This window comes from Schistocerca gregaria, chromosome X, assembly GCF_023897955.1.
Source record: "Schistocerca gregaria isolate iqSchGreg1 chromosome X, iqSchGreg1.2, whole genome shotgun sequence".
NCBI classification, from domain to species: Eukaryota; Metazoa; Arthropoda; class Insecta; order Orthoptera; family Acrididae; genus Schistocerca; species Schistocerca gregaria.
Window position 1 is genome coordinate 855014157 of NC_064931.1, and position 23004 is coordinate 855037160.

At 38.3% G+C, this 23004-nt stretch overlaps 1 protein-coding gene across 2 annotated transcripts in view; it reads left to right on the plus strand.

The window, feature by feature from the left end:
• LOC126299593 (exocyst complex component 3) overlaps window positions 1–21736 on the plus strand; it is a 53752-nt gene extending 32016 nt beyond the window's left edge. For both annotated transcript variants that reach the window (XM_049991614.1, XM_049991613.1), the window contains exons 4-12: window positions 5096–5294; window positions 5409–5663; window positions 5744–5899; window positions 9381–9506; window positions 9870–10046; window positions 10131–10306; window positions 17670–17787; window positions 20206–20358; window positions 20434–21736. In XM_049991614.1, the coding sequence (XP_049847571.1) occupies window positions 5096–5294; window positions 5409–5663; window positions 5744–5899; window positions 9381–9506; window positions 9870–10046; window positions 10131–10306; window positions 17670–17787; window positions 20206–20358; window positions 20434–21045 (1972 nt within the window). In that variant the 3' untranslated portion in view covers window positions 21046–21736. The remainder of the gene's footprint in view (window positions 1–5095; window positions 5295–5408; window positions 5664–5743; window positions 5900–9380; window positions 9507–9869; window positions 10047–10130; window positions 10307–17669; window positions 17788–20205; window positions 20359–20433) is intronic.
• Window positions 21737–23004: the final 1268 nt, after the last annotated feature.

A 23004-nucleotide genomic window follows, 5' to 3' on the forward strand; every position in this document is an offset into this window, starting at 1 on the left:
ATTTATACTCCGCAAGCCACCCAACGGTGTGTGGTGGAGGGCACTTTACGTGTCACTGTCATTACCTCCCTTTCCTGTTCCAGTCGCATATAGTTTGCGGGAAGGACGACTGCTTGAAGGCCTCCATGCGTGCTCGAATCTCTCTAATTTTACATTCATGATCTCCTTGGGAGGTATAAGTAGGGGGAAGCAATATATTCGCTACCTCATCCAGAAATGCACCCTCTCGAAACCTGGATAGCAAGCTACACTGCGATGCAAAGCGCCTCTCTTGCAGAGTCTGCCACCTGAGTTTGCTAAACATCTCTGTAACGCTATCACGCTTACCAAATAACCCTTGACAAAATGTGCTGCTCTTCTTTGGATCTTCTCTATCTCCTCTGTCAACCCGACCTGGTACGGATCCCACACTGATGAGCAGTACTCAAGTATAGGTCGTAAGAGTGTTTTGTAAGCCACCTCCTTTGTTGATGGACTATATTTTCTAAGGACTCTCCCAATGAATCTCAACTTTCCACCCGCCTTACCAACAATTAATTTTATATGATCATTCCACTTCAAATCGTTCCGTACGCATACTCTCAGATATTTTACAGAAGTAATTGCTTCCAATGTTTGTTCTGCTCTCATATAATCATACAATAAAGGATCCTTCTTTCTATGTATTTGCCATACATTACATTTCTCTATGTTAAGGGTCAGTTGCCACGCCCTGCACAAAGTGTCTATCCGTTGCAGATCTTCCTGTATTTCGCTGCAATTTTCTAATGCTGCAACTTCTCTGTATACTACAGAATCATCCGCGAAAAGCCACATGGAACTTCCGACACTAGCTACTAGGTCATTTATATATATTGTGAAAAGCAATAGTCCCATAACACTCCTCTGTGGCACGCCAGAGGCCACCTTAACATTTGTAGATGTCTCTCCATTGAGAACAACATGCTGTGTTCTGTTTGCTAAAAACTCTTCAATCCAGCCACACAGTTGGTCTGATATTATGTAGGCTCTTTATCAGGTGACTGTGGAACTGTATCGAACGCCCTCCGGAAGTCAGGAAAATTTCGTCTACCAGGGAGCCTGTATCTAATATTTTCTGGGTCTCATGAACAAATAAAGCGAGTTGGGTCTCTCACGATCACTGTTTCCAGAATCCATGTTGATTCCTACAGTGTAGATTCCGGGTTTCAAGAAATGACATGGTACTCAAGCAAAAAACATGTTCTAAAAGTCAACAGATCGATGTCAGAGATATAGGTCTATAGTTTTTCGCATCTGCTCGACGACCCTTCTTGAAAACTGGAACTACCTGCGTGCTTTTACAATCCTTTGGAACCTTCAGTTCCTCTAGAGACTTGCGGTACACAGCTGTTAGAAGGGGGGGGCAAGTTCTTTCGCGTACTCTGTGTAGAATCGAATTGGTATCCCGTCAGGTCCAGTGGACTTTCCTCTGTTGAGTGATTTCAGTTGCTTTTCTATTCCTTGGACACTTATTTCAATGTCTGCCATTTTTTCATTCGTGCGAGGATTTATAGAAGGAACTGCAGCGCGGTCTTCCTCTGTGAAACAGCTTTGGAAAAAGGTGTTTAGTATTTCAGCTCTACGCGTGTCATCTGTTTCAATGCCATTATCATCCCGGAGTGTCTGGATATGCTGTTTTGATCCACTTACTGAACTTTCTAGGATTTTCTGTCAAGTCGGTACATAGAATTTTACTTTCAAATTCACTAACTTTGACATTGTTTAGCTTCTGTTTGTCTGAGAGGTTTTGGCTGCGTTCAAATTTGCAGTGAAGCTCTCTTTGCTTTCGCAGTAGTTTCCTAACTTTGTTGTTGAACCTCGGTGGGTTTTTAGCGTCGCTCACAGTTTTTCTCAGCACGTACCTGTCTAAAACGTATTTTACGATTTCCTTTAACTTTTTCCATAAACACTCAACATTGTCAGTGTCGGAAAAGAAATTTTCATTTTGATCTGTTAGGTAGTCTGAAATCTGCCTTCTATTACTTACTCTTGCTAAACAGATAAACCTTCCTCCCTTTTTTTACATTCCTTTTTACTTCCATATTCAGGGATGCTGCAACAGCCTTATGATCACTGATTCCCTGTTCTGCGCTTACAGAGTTGAAAAGTTCGGGTCTGTTTATTATCAGTAGGTCCAAGATGTTATCTCCATGAGTCGGTTCTCTGTTTGATTGCTCGAGGTAATTTTCGGATAGTGCACTCAGTATAATGTCACTCGATGCTCTGTCCGTACCACCCATCCTAAACATCTGAGTGTCCCAGTGTATATCTGGTAAATTGAAATCTCCACCTAAGACTATAACATGCTGACGAAATTTATGTGAAATGTATTCCATATTTTCTCTCAGTTGTTCTGCCACTATTGCTGCTGACTCAGGAGAACGGTAAAAGGAGCCAATTATTGACCTAGCTCGGTTGTTGAGTATAACCTCCACCCATAATAACTCACAGGAACTAAGCACTTCTATTTCACTACAGGATAAACTACTACTAACAGCAATGAACACGCCACAACCGGTTGCATGCAATCTATCCTTTGTACATACCCTCTGTGCCTTTGTAAAAATTTGGGCAGAATTTATCTCTGGCTTTGGCCAGCTTTCCGTATCTATAACGATTGCAGCTTCAGTGATTTCTATCAGTGCTTCAAGTTCCGGTACTTTACCAATGCAGCTTCGACAGTTTACAATTACAATACCGATTGCTGCTTGGTCTCTGCATGTCCTGACGTTGCCCTGCACCCTTTGAGGCTGTTGCCCTTTCTGTACCTGCCTGAGGCCATCTAACCTAAAAAAAATGCCCAGTCCACACCACACAACCCCTGCTACCCATGTAGCTGTCTGCTGTGTGTAGTGGATTCCTGACGTATCCAGCGGAACCTGAAACCCCACCACCTTATGGCGCAAGTCGAGGAATCTGCAGCCCACACGGTCGAAGAACCGTCTCAGCCTCTGATTCAGACCCTCCAATCGCCTCTGTGCCAAAGGTCAGCAGTCAGTCCTGCCGACGATGCTGCAGATGGTGAGCTCTGCTTTCATCCCACTAGCGAGACTGACAGTCTTCACCAAATCAGATAGCCACCAGAAGCCAGAGAGGATTTCCTCTGATCCATAGTGACACGTGTCATTGGTGCCGACATGAGCGACCACCTGCAGATGGGTGCACCCTGTACCCTTCATGGCATCCGGAAGGACCCTTTCCACATCTGGAATGACTCCCCCCGGTATGCACATGGAGTGCACATTGGTTTTCTTCTTGTCCCTTGCAGCCATATCCCTAAGGGGCCCTATTACGCACCTGATGTTGGAGCTCCCAACTACCAGTAAATCTACCCTCTGCGACCGCCCGGATCTTGCAGACTGAGGGGCAACCTCTGGAACACGACAAGCAGCCATGTACGATCAGTATCAGCGGAAGACAGAGCCTGAAACCGGTTCGTCAGACAAACTGGAGAGGCCTTCCGTTCAGCCCTCTGGAATGTCTTTCGCCCCCTGCCACACCTCGAGGTCGAGACGACCTCCCACTCTACCACGGGTGAAGAGTCAACCTCATCGAGGATTGTGGGCAGTATCCCGGGCAGCCACAGCCGTAGTCCAATTGGGGGGGGGGGGGGGGGGGGGGGGGGTGCGTGGGACGAGCTGGCCATCCCCGACAAACCCCCGTCTGGATCCCCACATTGATGCCCATTGGCAACAGCCTCAAGCTGTGTGACTGAAGCCAACACTTCCTGAAGCTGGGAGTGAAGGGACGCCAACTCAGCCTGCGTCCAAACGCAACAGTCGCAGTCCCTATCCATGCTATAAACTGTCGTGCGAAGAGCGTCTGATCTAATCTACAGAAAGCACAAACAATTCAACACAAAATTTAAACGGTTATTAAAAGAATAGACTGTCTAGTAAATGCAGTAACGCTGCTATTTCCGCACTGCTGACACACTCGGTGGCAGGATGATGGTTTATATACTGAATTTCTTAATTATTATGTCCATTTGTTAATTAAATTCAGTATCTTGTTGGTTATATATTGATCCATATATTTTTATATATTTGATCCTCTGCTTTCTTCAGTATATCACCTGTGAAAGCTACCCATTCATCTTCTATTGTGTTCCTTTCCTCAATTTCAGTGAGATATTATATAATGCTCCCTCTGAAGCTCTCAACCTGTGGTTCATTCAATTTATTCAAGCGCTGTCTCATAAAGTTCCAAACTTTTTTCAATCTCTTCAGTCTGAAATTCATAACCAATGAATGGTCAGAGTCCACATTTGCTGCAGGAAAAGTCTTGCAGTTTAAAATCTGGTTTTGAAATCTATTCAGTAACATCATGTAATCAATCTGAAACCTTCGTGTTTCCAGGTCTCATCCACATATACAGCCTTCTTATACGATTGTTAAACCAAGTAGTTACTGAATAGGCTGCTTCCCCTCTTGTGACACACACTTGTTCTATATTGTACTATAGGTTTATTCAATTGGACCTCCTGTAACATTGGTAATTGTTACAGTAAGTGCAATGAAATCTGCTGATTACACCAATTTTATTGCTGACTGCGTGCATCCCTTCATTGCTGCTTTGTTAGCCCCAAGATGCTACATTTTTAGTAAGGCACTTGCTCATGCCAGAGAGCCAGAATTGTGTTAATGTTTTCATGATCCATGGTTAAAGCCAGTTGATACTCTGGCCCCAAAATTCACAATATATAAAGCCTGTCAAGCCTATCTTAGACATTGGCTTGTGCCAACTTGGAGGTTAGACTACTTCATTTAACAACAAGAGTTGTGTGCATGTACTTCACCATCTGTTCTCTCTACCTTGTAAAATCCATGCAGTGGTGAAGTGGTGTGGTTTTGTGTGGCTAAGGTGAATAGAAACACTTTTCAGTGGCTGGTCATAATGTTCTACCTGTTCAGTGTATGACTTATTTGTCAGTTTGCATGCAGGACCTAACAAAATCTACACTGTGCAAAAGATCTTTTAAGTCATTGTTTTGTGTTGCATAAATACTTCTCAGTCTAATGATCACTTTTACAAAAATAGTTAAAATATTAATGCTTTTGTATGTTTTATCCAGCTTAAAATGGATCGAAGATTCATTTGTAGCAGTTCCTGAACTACACTCACAATTACAAGTTGTCTGTGATGAGAATATGAGACATTCTCAATATGTGACAGCCATGGAGAATCTTAAGCATATTTTTACAGTGCGTGAAAGTGTTGAGAGAACGAAACAGTGGATGATAAATGAAGGAAAACTTTTATACACACATCAGGTAATGTATTTCTATACATTTACTTTCGCATATTTAGTTGGGCATTTTTGTTTTATACAGTAAAATTTGTCTATTTATTTGTGCACTTCTTTATTTTGTATACGTTTGTTCCAGAGTTTGAGTGATCTAGAAAATTCTAGAGATGATCTTCTCTATGAACTACATAAGTTGCCTAATCAGGCCCCTGCAGATAAAAGCATGTTAGAAGCTTATTTCCAGGATGTGGAAGAGCTGTCCAATCTTTTGGAGAAGCAGATACGCCTTATCTTGAGCCGCACACTTAATACAGTGAGGAAAGAGCCCACAGTTATTGTAACTGCTCTTCGCATTATCGAGAGGGAAGAGAAAGCGGATAGTTTTGCTCTTCAGGTTGTCATAAATAGTTGTTTTGAAATTAAGTCACCGGTCATGCAACACACACCATTCACCTTCCAATTTCTCATTTTTAGCGTCAAAAACAGAGTGGGTTTTTACCGCCAGGTAGACCAAAGAAATGGCGCGAGAAAGCTTTGGATGTGCTTGAAAAATCTGTAGCTCAACGAATTGAAGGTACACAAGTTGATGAGAGAGAAGACAATAAAATGTGGCTAGTGAGATACTTAGAGGTCAGTATATCATGTAGATAAGTATTACATTCAAATGAAGTTAATCCAGTTTATTCATGCATAAAAATACAAGAACTCTTGTGTTCATATTGATTAGTTGTGTATTTAATTTTATGAAAGTGCAAATTTTGATGGTGGTGTGTTCTGCAAAAGACGATAACTTGATAAATTTCTGGTAGTTATGAAATCACCACAAATTGGACTTGGGACTGTTATTAATGCATTTTCAAAAATTTTATCCTAATAACCCAGACAATGGTCTGAAAGAATTGTTTGTATTATTTGTTGGAAGTAGCAAGCAATTTGCACTATCATACATTTGAATAGAATGAGATTTTCACTCTGCAGCGGAGTGTGCACTTATATGAAACTTCCTGGCAGATTAAAACTGTGTGCTGGACCGAGACTCAAACTCAGGACCTTTGCCTTTCGCGGGCAAGTGCTCTACCAACTGAGCTACCCAAGCAAGACTCAAGTCCCGTCCTCACAGCTTTACTTCTGCCAGTACCTCATCTCCTACCTTCCAAACTGCCAGGAATTTTCATATCAGTGCACACTCTACTGCAGAGTGAAAATCTCATTCTGGAAACATCCCCCAGGCTGTGGCTAAGCCATGTCTCCGCAATATCCTTTCTTTCAGGAGTGCTAGTTCTGCAAGGTTCACAGGAGAGCTTCTATTAAGTTTGGAAGGTAGGAGACATGGCACTGGCAGAAGTAAAGCTGTGAGGATGGGGCGTGAGTCGTGCTTGGGTAGCTCAGTTGGTAGAGCACTTGCGCACGAAAAGCAAAGGTCCCGAGTGCAAGTCTCGGTCCGGCACACAGTTTTAATCTGCCAGGAAGTTTCATACATTTGAAGGAAAAAAAAAAAAATAGCTAAGCATTCAGTAGAACTGAGTTCAAATCCATATCTAGCCAACCACATTTAGGTTGTTTGTGGTTTCCATGTATCAATCAATGCAAATTCCAGGATGGTTTATTTGAAAAAGGACACAGCTAATTTCTTTTCCTATCCTTTCTCAGTCTGAACTTATGCTTTGTGTGTAAAATAATGTTGTCATTGCCTGTTAAATCCTAATCTCCCTTCACTTTACATTACATAATCCCATTTCACACAAATGTAATTTCGACTGTGTAACGTGGTGCAGTGGTGTGCTTTCCACCTCTAATTTCCTCATTGTCAATTGTACATGAAACCATAATATTAAATTCTTCTTCCAAAACAGTTTGCCTCATTTTTATGGAACGTACAAACAGTACTTGCTAATAGCTTTTCTATTAATATTCTGTGAGCAGATAGAACTGTCCTTTGAAGCTTCAGAATAATTTACTTCTGTTTGCAGTCTTACTCTGAGAGAGCACACTGTTTTATTTTTGTTTAAAATATACAGATCCTGCACTTGTCACAGTCCACAATAAGGAAACATTATTTTTCCAAATCTGTCATAATAAAGATGTTTTATGAATTTCTTAAATTAAAGTGACTGTAAATTGGAACTTTTGGAGGCCACATTTAATTATTTCCCATATTGATGAAACGGGAGCTAGTTGCTCATCTTGATTAGGGTATTCCTCGTTTCACGACACAATGAGAGAGAATCAAAGCCCTGACAAGGATATGGTTCAGTTGTTCCAATCCAGGATGGTATTGGGGTGATAAGGGAGGTGGTCTTTTGTAGTTAATTTTTGGGGTATTGGGAGGATTTGGGGTGTGTAAGGATATGGCATGGTAATTCTGTCTGTGTGGACTAGGTTTGGTGGTAGTGCCTATCTGTAAAGACATGTTCATCCTTTTGATACCGAAGAGTAGTAGTGAAGCCTTGGCCAGATTATTCATATTTCTCAGTTGGTTACTTCATTGGCGAAGCTCAATTTGCGAATAACCAAAGCTACCAGAGCATAAACATGAGGGATCCCGAGAGATATTATGCCAAATTCTGTCCAACTGGTGTGTTAATCATCAACATCCCAAGCTGATTGGAGGGATCTGCCCATAATGCTCCAAACGTTCTCAATTGGGAGGAGATCCGGTAACCTGGCCAAGGTAGGGTTTGGCAATCGTGAAGATAAGCAGTACAAACTCTTGCTATGAGCAAGTGGGCATTATCTTGTCGAAATATAAGTCCAGGATGGCTTGCCGTGAAGGGCAAGAAAATGGCACCTAGAATATCTGTAACATACCACTTTGCTGCAGACTGCTGCGGATGACAACCAAAGGCATCCTACTATGAAATGAAATGGCTCCTGAGACCATCACTCCTGGTTGTCGGCCTATGCAGTGGCCAAGTCAGGTTGATATCCCACTGCTGTCTGGAGTGTCTCCAGACACATCTTCAACAGCCGTCAACGCTCAGTTCAAAGCAGGATTCATCTTCACCACTGAAGGCAGTTCTACTCCAGTCGATATTTCAGGCCAAATGTGCCAACACCACTACAAATTGGCTTGGTGTACAGAGGTAAATGGTGGTCGACCCCCTTTCTGTGAAGAGTCACCTACTAATGCTCCGTGTGATCACTAGAGCACCAGCTGCACATTGCGTGAATGGTGCCTCTGATAGCTCTGTCCTCACATTCTCATATATGTAGGTCGACTGCTTCCTTATTTATGCTGCATTCGGCCATGGTTCACACATTCCTGCCCACATTGTTGAATAGGGGCATTGCTCCTATTCAAATGTTGAGCTATTCTCCCGTTACTCCAACTGTCTTCTTTGAGCCCATCTTCATTTCCTCCGTCAAACACTGACATCTATATGTATTGTTCTGGCACCTGTTTGCAAGTCTTAGTTACTGTCCAACTGATTACTCCGAATGAAATTTGCAGAGACTTTATGCCCTGGTGTCGACAAGTCCCCTGTTTACTATCCATGCTAGCTGCATGGTGGAATTGCACTGAAGTCACACATTCATCCATTGGCCACCAAAGTCAATAATTTTCCATTGATACTTGCCAGTTTTATTTAGTGTACTTGAACATATAGAAGAAAAGGGTTAATAATATCATTATATTATGGTTGTCTTACCTTTCACTTATACATTTTCTTTGTGTTATATCTCCATCCTGGCTATACCTAATTTACTGTGGAACCTCTTCAATTGTTTTTGTTAAATATTGTGTGTTAAATGAATTAACCTTTGTAGTACCACTTTCAGTATTATGCAAAGTGGAATTAAATTAATAAACTGAATTATTATTCTGGAAGCACAAAATGATACAGAAAGAAAATGCTTGTGTTATATGAGAAAAAAATCATTATAACACTTCCTGCTTCATTGATTTTCTGTCCTAATGAGGTAAAATAAGTTTATGACAAATCACAATATAATGTCATATTTTTTGGAGGTATTTGTTGCTTTGTTATTCTCCTTTCTTTGACTTTAACTGAAGAATATTTTTCCTCCTCCTCCTTCCAGATGACATCTATATCGATGAATGTTGTTTGCAATTTGCTGTGCACACTAATTAATTTCTTTCCCCCCACAGCTCACAAGACAGCTTATCCTGGAAGACCTGAGAGTTGTAAAGACATTGTGTGTGCCTTGCTTTCCACCACAGTGGGATATTTTGAATACATATGTTCACATGTATCACAAATGTCTGTCTAGACATGTAAGTAAAATAGTGTAAGTCAAAGCTTAATTCTTCCTAACCATGCACAATGCCTAAAACTTTATTTAACAGACTAAAAAATAGGTGAACTTGTGCTCTGATTTTAAATAACAGATACTTAACACATACTACAGCAAAAAATTATGCTGTGGATATTGGAAACTGTAACTGCTTTTCCTGCTTGATTTTCGGTTGGGGCCGGTTCTCATTATGTATTCAAACAAATCTGCATTGTGATACTTTTTGGCCCTCAGACTGGTCTTCATTAGAATACTAAAATGCAGAAAGTGAGTATGCTTGGATTGGACTTTCCTGTGTTATAATTTTGTGTGTTTGATACAACTGTATTTTGTCTTTTTGCAGCTGCAGGAGCTGATCAGCAATGGTCTGGAAGGCAATGAGTATGTTTCCATACTTTCATGGATAATGAATACGTATGTTGGTCCAGAACTAATGCAGCACCCAGAACTAAATATTCAGTCTGTTGGACCACTCTTAAACAATGCAATTGTAGAAGATCTACAACAGAAATATTTAAGTGTGAGTTTCTTAACCATGAACTAAATTCAGAGTACTCTGCCTTGAAAAGAAATAACTGATTTTTGGCTCCCCCTCTGTTTGTAGAATATGCAAAAGAACTATATTGAGTGGATGCAAAAAACGTTGGAAACAGAAAAAACAGACTGGAACAGTGGGGCTTTACCAGAAGTTGGTGATCAAGAAGGTTATTATCACACTGCTGCTCCAGTCATTGTGTTTCAAATGATAGATCAGAATCTTCAGGTAACAAGAACTATCAGGTAATATACTTTCAGTATTTGGTATTGTTATGGCATGGAAAGAATGCACCTTCTCTGGTATGCAGCAATTGCACTGATTAAAAGAAAATATTGTACTTAGTAATATTTACTATAAAGGCATATTACTTGCTCTCAGCTTCTTTAGTGAATAATTTTTGTGTGATACTAATTAAGTTGTGATACATAACAGGTGTCCATGTATAGGTCAATAGTAGCTAAATTGCTATTTCTCTCTGCATATATCCAAACAGTAAACATAAAATGTAATTCCAAATCAAAAGTAAGGGGCATCCCCCCCCCCCCCTTTTATATAATATAACTTAGATTATTTGTTACTGGGAAAAGCTAAGATTGTTTAATATCATGACAGAGAATTCAAAGAGGTCTGGGATACACTTCTTGAGATCTGCCCTCCCCCGCCTTCCTCCTCCGCCTCCTCCTCCACATGGGTCAACAAAGCGAAAGTGTGGTTTGCCACATGACGCTAATGAACAAGTTGCCAACCAACCGTATCCCAGACATGTTTGAACATGTAAAACAAAGGAAGCACTGGTACCAGTCCTTCTTTGAAGAAGCAATCCATGTTCCCCACAATGTGCTTGTAGGAAAACTATCAAAATATGGGATGTGGAGTTGTCTGAAGGTGGATCAGTACCAAGGGCTTTATAATCTCTCCAATGTAGTAGCAGTTTCTATTCAGATAGAATGTAAAACCATCAATGTCATATTTCATTCCAGTGCTGCCCCAATCAATCACACTTCGTGTTGAACCAATATGCCAAGAAACTGCAGGCTGTCAGGATTGTGATCATCAAAATTCCATTTAACACAGTGGTTGCCAAACATATGAAGCTTCTGAGCCACTGTACTGTTTTTGAGTCCAACTGTGGGGCATTAAAAGAAATGGGACAAAAACAAGTACTTTAAAAGATCTTAAAGGTGTTTATTGCCTGTAAATTTATATTTCTAGTAAATGTGAAAGTGTAGTGAGTAATAAATTACAAATGTAAGAACAGATTTTTGTATCGGCCTTACTAGCTTTAATGAGGGGATGGCACTTTGAGTCTGTTTCTCTACTTGTTTTATATATATTTCATACTAGTGAAAGAAACCTCACATAGGTATGCAAAGCTGAACGTTGCCTTCACTTTAGGACCAAACTGGACATAAACTGAGTAGTTTACTTTAGGAGCAAGAGATGAAATGTTTTCAGAGCTTGAAGAAAGTGGTTTTAAAGATAAATCATTTTGAAAATCAGTTCCAGTTCCACCGAAGCAGGGTCTTCTGTGAAGGGTGAGCGTTTTATTGGGAGGAAAAATGGTTTTTTGAATTTTTTTGAATCTTCCTTTTTAATTGTCTTTGATGTGACCTACTGTACTTCTCTTTGGTAAGACAATGGCTGAGCCTGGGCCTGCATAGTACTGGATGTTTTGCGGAATACCCATGCTCAGTCGATGTAAACACCATCCCATGTAGTACCACTGACAAAGGAACACATGGGACGCACCAGATGGGTTGATGAGAATGTGTCAGTAGTCAGTACTGGGAATGCTCTCTTGCCTGCCAGCTTAGTCCACGACTGATGTCTACTAGTTCCTCCCTTTGGGGGCGCAATGCTTCTCAGTTTAACTGCAGCAGCCTCCGGTTGTTATAGTGAGTTTGAGTTAGTGTAACCCATAGGCATAAGCTTTTGGAGAAATAACATCTTCACTGGTGACTGGAAACAGTTTTTTCTTTCAAAAGTTTACTCCTAACACCACCAGACACTTCACTCATTTCCCCATACTGGCCAAGTTCAGCATTTACACTTATTTAGACTCAGTGTTCCATGACACAAATAGAGGATTCTTCACCATCAACCTTTGTAAAACATGATTTAACAGACTGTGCAGCAATTGAAATGCTTTTGAAATCGTAGAAGCATTTTTGAATTCACTTCTCTATTCCGAAAGAATGCCAATGTATTGATGTTGAAGAACTTGTCATCAAGGGTTTGTTTCAAACAGAAAAAGTGTCACATTGTGAATCTCTACATCTACTAAGCCAAACTTAGTATGAAGCAGTAAATACTGCAGTAGAATTGCATGTACTCTAACTTTGTTCACTACTTTTATGACTGTTTCCGTTATGTTGTTCGTATTTAAATGCTTTCCACACAGTGACTGCTGGTGTATTACATGATGTTAAGCCAGAAATTTTGGAAAGCTATTGTTTTTCCAACACAAGGCTATGAATACCTTTTCTCTCCTTTCCATTGCAGGAGCCCCATCAGTTGCTAAGCCCACAATGTTCTTTACAGGGATGTTGAATGAGGTAGCACAGTGGTTAGCAGACTGGACTCGCGTTTGGGAGAACGATGGTTCAAACCCACGTCCGACCATCCACATTTAGGTTTTCCGTGATTTCTCTTAATCACCTAAGACAAATGCCTGGATGCTTCCTTTGGAAGGGCATGGCTGATTTCCTTCTCTGTCCTTCTCTAATCCGAGCTCATGCTCCATCTCTAATGTCCTTGCTGTTGACAGGATGTTAAACACTAATCTCCTCCACCTCTTTACAGGAATGTTTTCAGAGTTGGTTTGTTTATAAATAACACTTCTGCTACTAGTCAAGGTTTTCTTTTATTTTTATATTATGTGACATGTACCAGGAAATGATTCTCGTTTTCAAGTGTCTTCTTCCCCCTGTACTATGCCACTTATTTGGGATGTTTTTGATGTGCGAGGTTCTGCAGTATTCTGTTGGTAAAAAATGCTTTAATAAGATGCCAGTAGATGTGCTCTTGATGTATGTTGATGACCAATTGAGATATTGGCGTACAGTACTGCCCATCGTGACAGTCACATACAACAAAGCGGAGCAAAACAGTACGGGCTTCATACTGTTTTTCCTGCTCCAAGGTCTTGAAGCTGAAACGACAATGGATACACTCTTGTTGTTTCAGTTGGACGATACTCAGGTTGACTGTGAAACACCACATCACCAGGACCAAAGAAGCAATACTGCTTGGTCACATACGGATCCTGGACACCCAGATGCTCTGTTTAGAGCAGCATCTAGAAGCATGTGCAACAGAAGTAGAGTTCCATAACAGATCCTATGTAATAGTAACTATTTACCAAGCACCTGCAGGAAATTAAAATCTATTCATAAATCATCTGGAAGCTCTTTTGAGTTCTTTAACAGGAAGAAACAGAGAAATTTTGATTGCTGGTGACTTTAATACAGATTTTCTAATGCAATCTTCTAGTAAACATTTACTGCAGTTAGTAATGTTGTCTTTCAATCTAACTCACACTGTAAACTTTCCAACTAAGGTCACTAAAACCTCAAGGACAGCCATTGATAACATTTTTATAGACAAATCAAAGGAACAAAATCATATCATAAAACCTGTAATAAATGGACTATCAGATCATGGCATGCAGCTCCTTGTTTTAGATGTAAATTCTAAGCAGATTATCAAGACTGCTAAATCTGAGTACAGGAGAGTATTCAATCAACCAAAAATTGAGTGTTTTAGAAAACTGCTCAAAGATATGAATTGGAAAGATGTTTATAGTGCTCATGACATGAATGAAAAATATAACACATTCATGAACAATGTCATAACCATGTTTGAAAACTGTTTTCCTCTAACAGTTACTCAAATGAAACAGAAGTCTATAATAAAACCATGGATCACACAAGGAATAAAGATTTCCTGTAAGACAAAAAGGAAAATGTATCTGTCGACCAAGAATAGCTCCAATGCTGATCATTTAGCTAAAAACAAGGAATACTGTAAAATATTAAAATAAAGTAATTCAGACATCTAAACAAATGCACTATGAGAAGATGATAGCAACATCAGGGAACAAAATAAAAACAATATGGGATATAGTGAAAGAGGAGACTGGTAGAACCAGAAAGGAACAGGAGCAAATAGCACTAAGGGTAGATGAAACATTAGTAACTGATGGGCATAGTATGGCAAATCTATTTAACAAGTACTTTATAACTGTTACTGATAGAATAGGATTGTCAGGATCAGTAAATAATGCCCTTGAGTATCTGAAACTAGCCTTTACAAATAGCATTAGGAACATGAATATGTCACTCACATCACCAAAAGAAATAACTTCCATAATAAAATCTTTAAAAACAAAGCATTCTAGTGATTACGATGAAATATCAACAAAGTTAATTAAGGCATGTTCTTGTGAGTTTAGTACAATTCTAAGTTACTTGTGTAACCAGTCAATTATAACTGGGACATTTCCTGACTGGCTGAAATATGCAGATGTTAAGCCTCTATTCAAGAAAGGGGATAAAGAGATGGCATCAAACTACAGGCCGATTTCACTTTTGCCAGCATTCTCAAAAATTTTAGAAAAAGTAATCTACAGGCAGCTTCTCAGTTATCTGACCACAAATAACATATTATCAAGAACACAGTTTGGATTTCTGAAGGGTTCTGATATCGAAAAGGCTATTTACACCTACAGTGAAAATGTACTTAATCTATTAAATAACAAGTCACAAGCAGCAGGTATTTTCTGTGATTTGTCAAAGACATTCGATTGTGTAAACCACAACATCCTTTTAAATAAATTAGAATTCTGTGGTGTCACGGGTAGTGCTGCAAAATGGTTCAAGTCATACCTCGCTAACAGGAAACAAAGGGTGTCAGTGCAAGGGAGTAGTGAATTAAGTCATCTGTCATCATCAGAATGGGAAGAAATTACATGTGGTGTCCCTCAAGGATCCATCTTAGGGCCATTGCTTTTTCTTGTGTACATTAATAATCTCTCATCAGTTACACTGCCAGAAGCAGAGTTCATTTTGTTTGCAGATGACGCAAATATTGCAATAAATAGTATGTCGAGTGTAGTTCTAGAAAGAATTGCTAACGATATTTTCATGGATATTAATAAATGGTTTAAAGCCAACTCGCTGACATTGAACTTCGAAAAGACTCACTATATGCAATTCAGAACCTGTAAGAGGTTTCCACCCAGAATATGCATAAAGTATGAAGAAGAGCAGATAGAAGAGGTTGACAGTCTTAAATTCCTGGGATTACAACTTGATAATAAATTCAGTTGGGAGCAGCACACCACAGAATTGCAGAAACGCCTAACAAATCTGTATTTGCAATTCGAGTCTTAGCAGACATAGGAGACATAAAAATGAAAAAGCTTGCATACTTTGCCTACTTTCATTCCATAATGTCATTTGGTATAATATTTTGGGGGTAACTCTTCAAGTCAAACAAAAGTTTTCAGAGTCCAAAAATGTGTAATACGTATTATTTGTGGAGTAAATTCATGGACTTCCTGTAGAAACCTCTTCAAAGAACTGGGTATACTAACTACTGGCTCTCAGTATATTTAATCCTTAATGAAATTTGTCCTAAATAATATATCTTTTTTTCCAACCAACAGCTCAGTTCATACATACAATAACAGGAACAGAAATGATCTGCACAAGGACTTAAAAGCATTTACTTTAGTTCAAAAAGGGGTCCACTACTCAGGAACACTCATTTTCAATAATTTGCCAGCAAATATAAAAAATTTAGCTACAAATAAAGATCAGTTTAAAAGGAGCCTGAAAGACTTACTAGTGGCCAACTCCTCCTACTCCACTGACGAATTTTTTGATAGAACCAAATGATGTGTTGTATATATTCATACTATTATTATTATTATTATTGTTATTTCAGCTTTAAAAAATTGACATGTTCCACATCCACGAGGATCTCCTCAGCACGGATCTATGGAACAAAAAACTAATCTAATCTAATCTAATCTAAGAGAGTGCTGCAATGCCAAGCACCCATCAGGGACAGTGAGATATAGCCCACAGGACCCAGTTTGAATTTGTATGCCTGTACATGGAGTAAGGATAAAGTACCACTTTGTGCCATATCATATCCTTCCTTGCTTGTCGGATGTCACATACAAAGTAGAATATTATGACCCTTCATCAAGATGACAAAAGCACAGGTATGTCATTAATATCCTCTGTGTGAAGCCCTGCTACAGTCCAGAGGTGCAGATTGACAAAGGTAGGTTCAAGGAAACTGGTCAATCACAAAGCTTTGACAGGAGGGGCTAGTTTCAATGCTCATCATAGTGAAGATGTTGTAACAACATGACCAAAATGTAAGGAGTCACCAGTGACTCCATATGGAAGACTACTTACAAGATCTAGAGCCAGAGTGCAGTAGTTGGCTCCAATGAGAATTTTTGAAACATTAGGTCACTGTTTCTTCTAGAAACTGAACAGTGCCACAACCAATGGTGCGTGCAGTGTGATGTAGTGATTAGCATCACTGGTTGCTGTGCTGTGGTTCACCAGTTCAACCCTTGTGACAATCAGTTATTTGCTGTTTAGTACTTACAGTTTATGGAATGTTCTTCAAATATATTTTGCTTCTATATTTTGTGATCTTAAATATTTGTATAAATACCAACATTCTGGAATATTCAATGTTTGTGTAAATAGCAGTACTCTCCATCCAAATTTTGATTCTGTTCTGGCTGTACATTAGTGTCAGTAATAATTGTGCTGCATTTCATATATATTTCTCATTATCTTGCATTTCATTGGCTGAATTTAGAAATTAATTGATGTTCTCATTTCACAAGAATCATTCTACATTAAATCTAAAACAATGTCGAAGTGGAAGGAATGTGATTTAGATGGTGATATGACTGTGATGATTTTTTATTTTTATTAATTTCAAGTAAATACTAAGATGATTGAGCAAGGACACAGACAATTTTTTTCTGTATTCTGGACCAGCTGGTGTAATGCTCAATCTCAAGGCTCGGTATTCGAGAATTATTGAACTACATCCAAAGTAAGTTGTGGAAGACTAATGCTATTTAACCCTTATAAATGTGGGTATATCACCAAACCAATACTTTCCATTTCATTTGAATGTTGACACCTGTGAATAAGAATAAATAAACTTTTCTAGCAGAGTGAGAGGATTTTATGAGTGTTTTAATTGCACAGCGCATCTTTAGAAGTAACATTGTTGTCCTCAAATGTAGTGTAGCCTTTAATGTGAGCGAGTGAGTTTGTCAACATGTCGTGTTAATTGACTTGTGTAACTGGCTCTTTGTGGCACGTTTTGCCCATAATACTGAAAACTGCTAAACAATGACTTGATAAACTGCATAGAGTAGCTTGGTAGTCAGTTCACTCATGCACTAAAGAACATACCAAAATTTCATTTATTAAGGACAACCAAATATTTTACTGGTACACCCCATTATGTGCAGTGTAAAGTTATACATATTTAGACAAAGTAATGTGTCTTTGAGATGTTCATACTTAAAATGTTAATTTGGTGTTCAAAAAATTCCAGCCAGGACCTCACATTTAGAGCACTGATTCTCAGCATGGAACAAGTAACACAATATGGAAAGATGTATGGTGAAGCAATAGTGGAATTCAAAAAGAAGCATTTTGAAGATAGGAGTCAGGTAGGTCATTGTTTCAGTGTTTGTGGTCATTGTTAAAGTATAAGCACCACGTAGTACAGTGTATAGGCGCAGGAGTGTTTTCATATAATTAAATGAACTTTTCCCCTAGTATTTCTTTATTATGCAGTACTCATTTTGAAAATTGCATCAAGCTTTCAATAAAAGACATTTTTGTTATTTATTTAAAAAGCTAAGTTTATGATACATTATGAAAATCTTCTTTACATAGTAGTGTAGAAAAGGTGACACACTCTGTGACATAACTACTTCTTTTGTTGTAATCTGATTGAGGAGGTGTTTGAGTAAATTTCTTCATTAAATCATCACTGGCAACAAGAGTCCAGATAGCAGTACAAAAGAGATGAAACAGAGTGGTCACAGTGGAAGCCAACTGAATGTTCAATCACTACACGAAGATTACTGTATAATGAGCTCAAATTCGTCATTTCGCTCTTGCATTACAAGAATTTAAGGCGGCATTGTGTTATTCTTGCCAAATTGCCGTTTCTGAGTACTCTTGTCACCTAATTACTGAGAGGAAGAGGAGAAAATGTCTCAATACCGTATTTACTCGAATCTAAGCCTCACTTTTTTCCGGTTTTTGTAATCCAAAAAACTGCCTGCGGCTTAGAATCGAGTGCAAAGTAAGCGTAAGTTCTGAAAAATGTTAGTAGGTGCCGCCACAACTAAGTTCTGCCGTCGAATATATGTAGCGCTGCACAGGCATGCTTTGCAGGCACAAAGATAAATACTGGCGCCAAAACGTCTGTGTCAGTAAAAAAAAAAAGTGGAAGATGGGCTTTTTTCTCCGCCCCGAGTTTCAACCACTGCATTTTCATACATTATCCAATGAAGTAAATACAAATTCCCTATTGTTCATCTTCGAATGTAGCAGCATTTCAATATACTACGAAAATTCGACTGGCAAGACTGTTTGGGATGTTTGTCAATATGGCCAACTCTACGTTCTGAATTTTTTCCTACGTGTGAGAAGATATGTTTGCTAATAGGAACTTTTCTGTATTGTGAATCACATGCAGTATTCTCTTCACCACAAGAATAATATGAATATAAACATTTTGCCATGTATTGTTTCGTCTTCGCTGATATCTCATTTAAATCCTGCCTGCCTAATCAACTACAAAACTTGAGTGAGACAACAGCAAACGCGGAAGAATATACATGTAATGTCATGTTTATATTCGTACTATTCTTATGCCTAATAGTGGTACGGTCAGAAATGAAGCACGGCAATTGACTAGATTTTTAAATCTAAGATGACTCTAATTTCTGTGCAGAATGTAATGTACTAAAGAGGCGTCTGCAAAGATTTTTCAAACGGAGAAAAATTTTCGCTAAATTGTCGTTCAGAACATCTTCTATCATACACAGTCTATTATTTGGTTCTTGTCGATCATTATCGAAGAAAGCAGCAGTGTAAGTAACAATAAATAGCAGTCTCTTGCCATTGTTTCGCTAATGAGACGATTCCTCTCTTTTGTTTTTTAATTGTAAGCAGCGACAGGTTGTAAACATACATTATCAGAATGCGACAAACAGTGCATGACACAGTACAGTAATGCATTTTCAGCTTAGAGTGACATAAACACCTAAATCAAAGAGAGCGGCACTTATCAGATCAAAGAAAAATAAGCAATCAATTCAAAGCAGACGAAGCACGTGAAAAAGGAAGGGTACCCGTATAAATACGGACGGAGCGCCTGACGCATAGCAATGGCTACCTGGTAAAGCTTAACTGCTAAGCTTAAGACTCGAACCAAACTACTGTAGCTGTATCGACATTCATTTGACCTAAATTGTCTCATGGACCAACTTTGTTTCGATTTGGAGGTGAGGCCTAAAACTTTTCTCTCCCCTTGAACTTAGTCTCAAATTTCAGGTGCAGCTTAGATTCGGGAAAATTTTTTTTCCTTGATTTAGAGTCTCATTTTTCGAGTGCGGCTTGGATTAGAGTAAATACGGTATTTCTTTTAGCTGAAAAGAAAAGTTTTGTTCATATCTTTATAGTAACTTAACAGCATTTGGAGAGACAGATTACTAACCAGTGGTGGCTACTGTCCAAAAGCACTTGAACATGCTAACTTTTGACACCTTGAGGATTTATTGGTTATTTTTCTTTGAATGCTGTTAAATGTAATGTAAATGCGATAATCTGAAATATGCGGCACTACATCTACCATGCTGTGCTACATATTGCTTCTCTAGTCTCGGTGAAACTTGACACCAGGGTCATGAGGTCATCTCCACTTCTGGACGTTTTAAGGAGCTTCTGCCCTTGCACAACTAGTGTGACATAATTGCCTTGTGGCACTCTTGGAATTTGCTATTTTATTTTCATATTATCAAATTGTATTCTTTTGACAAAAGAAATTATGTATTTATTTTTATTTTTCGCAGATGCCGTACTTCACACAGTACATGATAACCATTGTTAACAATTGTCTACACTTTGTCGAATTGGCTCAGCAGATGAAGCAGCATTATTGGCTTCCAGGTGTACGGGACAATGAGGGAGGCATGAAATTTGAGGCTTTGTTAAATACATTCCAAGTAAGTTGCTTCTTTAATTATTGTGCTCAGTTTCATTGGGCGAGGTTCATTTTTGATATTTTTTTCTCCCCCTAGCAACTGAGGGACGATGCTGCACAGTATCTTCTTGATGAAGCCTTTTTGGACTTGGACAGCCATTTTCAGAGTCTGATAACACCTAGATGGGTTGGGAAAAGTGAAGCTGTTGATACAATATGTGTAACCTTAGATGATTATTTTGTTGACTACAGTCATTTAAGACCACGGAATTTTGATTACGTTCTATCAGAGGCGCAAAATTTAGTTGCAAAGCGGTATATTTCTGCCATGCTTCACAAGAAACTTTCATTTAAGTCTTATGAAGAACGGAGAGAATGTGCTATCAAGATCATGAAAGAAGCTAATCAGTTGAAAGACTTCTTTGTTCGTATTGCTCCAAAGCTGTCAAAATTTGATTCGCCATTTGACATAATTGCCAATTTGGCTGAGCTTCTAAAGATTCAGGATCCAGAGATACTGTCACTTGATCTTCATGGTCTTGTAGATAAGTATCCAGATGTCACAAAAGATCAGCTGGTACAATTTTTAAGTTTAAGAGGAGACATTTCCCGCTCAGAATGTGTTGAAAAAGTAAGCTATATTTTCCAAACAAATAGTAGTAGACAAAGAGCTTCTGTTCCAAAAACTATTTTTTCTCAGTTGAATTAATAGTTGAATTCCTCTTTCAATGAAGTGCTCGTTAGTAATTATTGCGGGACACAAATTGCTGAAATGTATGTTAGTAATTGTTGTTAATATATTCAGTTAGTAATTGTTGTTAATATATTCAGTGTTTGTGAATACCATTGTACTATCGTGAAAAAGTACATTTGTTACAATTTTGTGTGTGTGTTTAAAAGCTTGCTCTTGTATGGAGAATAGTGCGCTAGCTGTTGGCTTCAAAATGTGCAATAATATGTAAATACTGAAATAAATTGTAGATAACCAAGTTTATATCAACATTAGTAATAGCAGACATAAAGAGTAATGGGAGAGAAATGATATATGGTTCAGAATCATGTACATTAACTTTGATGTGGAAAGAATGGTATAAGGTACAGAGTCATGTAAATTATGTATAATGGTAGATAGGTGGTGTGTGTGTGTGTGTGTGTGTGTGTGTGTGTGTGTGTGTGTGTGTGTGTGTGTCAGGTTTGTTAATTAAATTAGTAATGATTGGAAGAAGAGATGTGGTGTAAGACCTCCTGTAAATTACTGTTTTTTTAAAGCTGTGGTATAAGTACAGAATCATGTAAATAAAGTTAATTGTAATGTAAGCATTATTGAAACTGGAATCAAGTGTATGAAAACCGTTTGATAAAAAGACTAATGTGCAAGAAAATATAAATATTTTCAATCATTTGTATGTGTTTTTATTATAATCTTAATCACCAGTTTATTTTTTTCCTAACACCTTTGCAAGATGTAATCATTGTACCATCAGTATGACAGGAGTAAGAGAAATAGGAATATCTGAAACAGAGCTGACTTGCAAAAAATAGGGTACGCAAGTGGTGTCTGTTTTAGAACTTTTATAAATATCAGAACAACAGGAAAGATAACTATTAGGGAATATATAGTTCTAAATTCTGGACTGGGACAATGTGACGAGAAGGAATTAGAAGTAGCATTTATGCATTTTTTTCTGTTAGCTTTAACCAGTAGCTTTTCTTCTTGCAGACTCTTTGGACCTGTAATTATTGAGAAGATTGTATAAGCAGGTGTTTTGACTATTGCATGAAGGTAATTTGTTGAGGTAACAAAGTTTTGTTTCTCTTAATAATGTTCGATAAAAACAGCTGGTGGACTTTAGACCTGTGTTACATGTCACTAAGTTGCTTCACAGGAACAAGATACATTTCACCAGAGACCGGAATATATTCCTTTCTGCTGCCGTTATGCAAAATTTTGTTCTTCAGTTTGTTCAATTAATGTATATCCCATTGTCCACATAATTGGTAATCTTAGGTTGAACCCTTTTTAAATCATCTACCTGGAACTATTATCAAATTATTGCAAATTGCTGTTTGGTGCTACAGTTGGGATGTGTGTGTTAGGTTGGGCAGAGTCATTCTTCAAATCACATGTAGAAATATTGGAATTGTATTCCCTTAAAAAAATTCCCTGCACCTTTCAAGGGGTCTGTATGGTCTCATAAATTCAGTTTGTAATGACACTTTGCATGTTAGTATACCTCAAAGGTTCTAAAGCACACTAGCCAGAAGAAAAAAAAAAAAAAAAAAAAAAAAAAAAAAACTCTCAAGTTTTACATGCAGCTCATGCAGCCTATGTAGAAACTGGTTCCTCAAATTTACAATGAATGTTTTTAATCTCTCCACAGCTTAAATAATTATCAAATTTTTAGTAACATTTTAATGACAATAGTAATCAAAGCTTTAATTTACCTCCATTAAGATGCACTTGAAATTATTCAACTTTTTAAAAAGAAAATATTACTTAAAAGTCATATTTTGTGTTAATTAGTTGTAACAGTAATTTCATAAATTAAATTATCTTGTTTGTGATGTAACTGATAATATTTTAGGTCATTGACTTATTTAAGAGTACAATTTTTAAAACAATTGAAAAAATAAAATTGTTTCCCAAAGGTGTGAGCTTACCTGGATG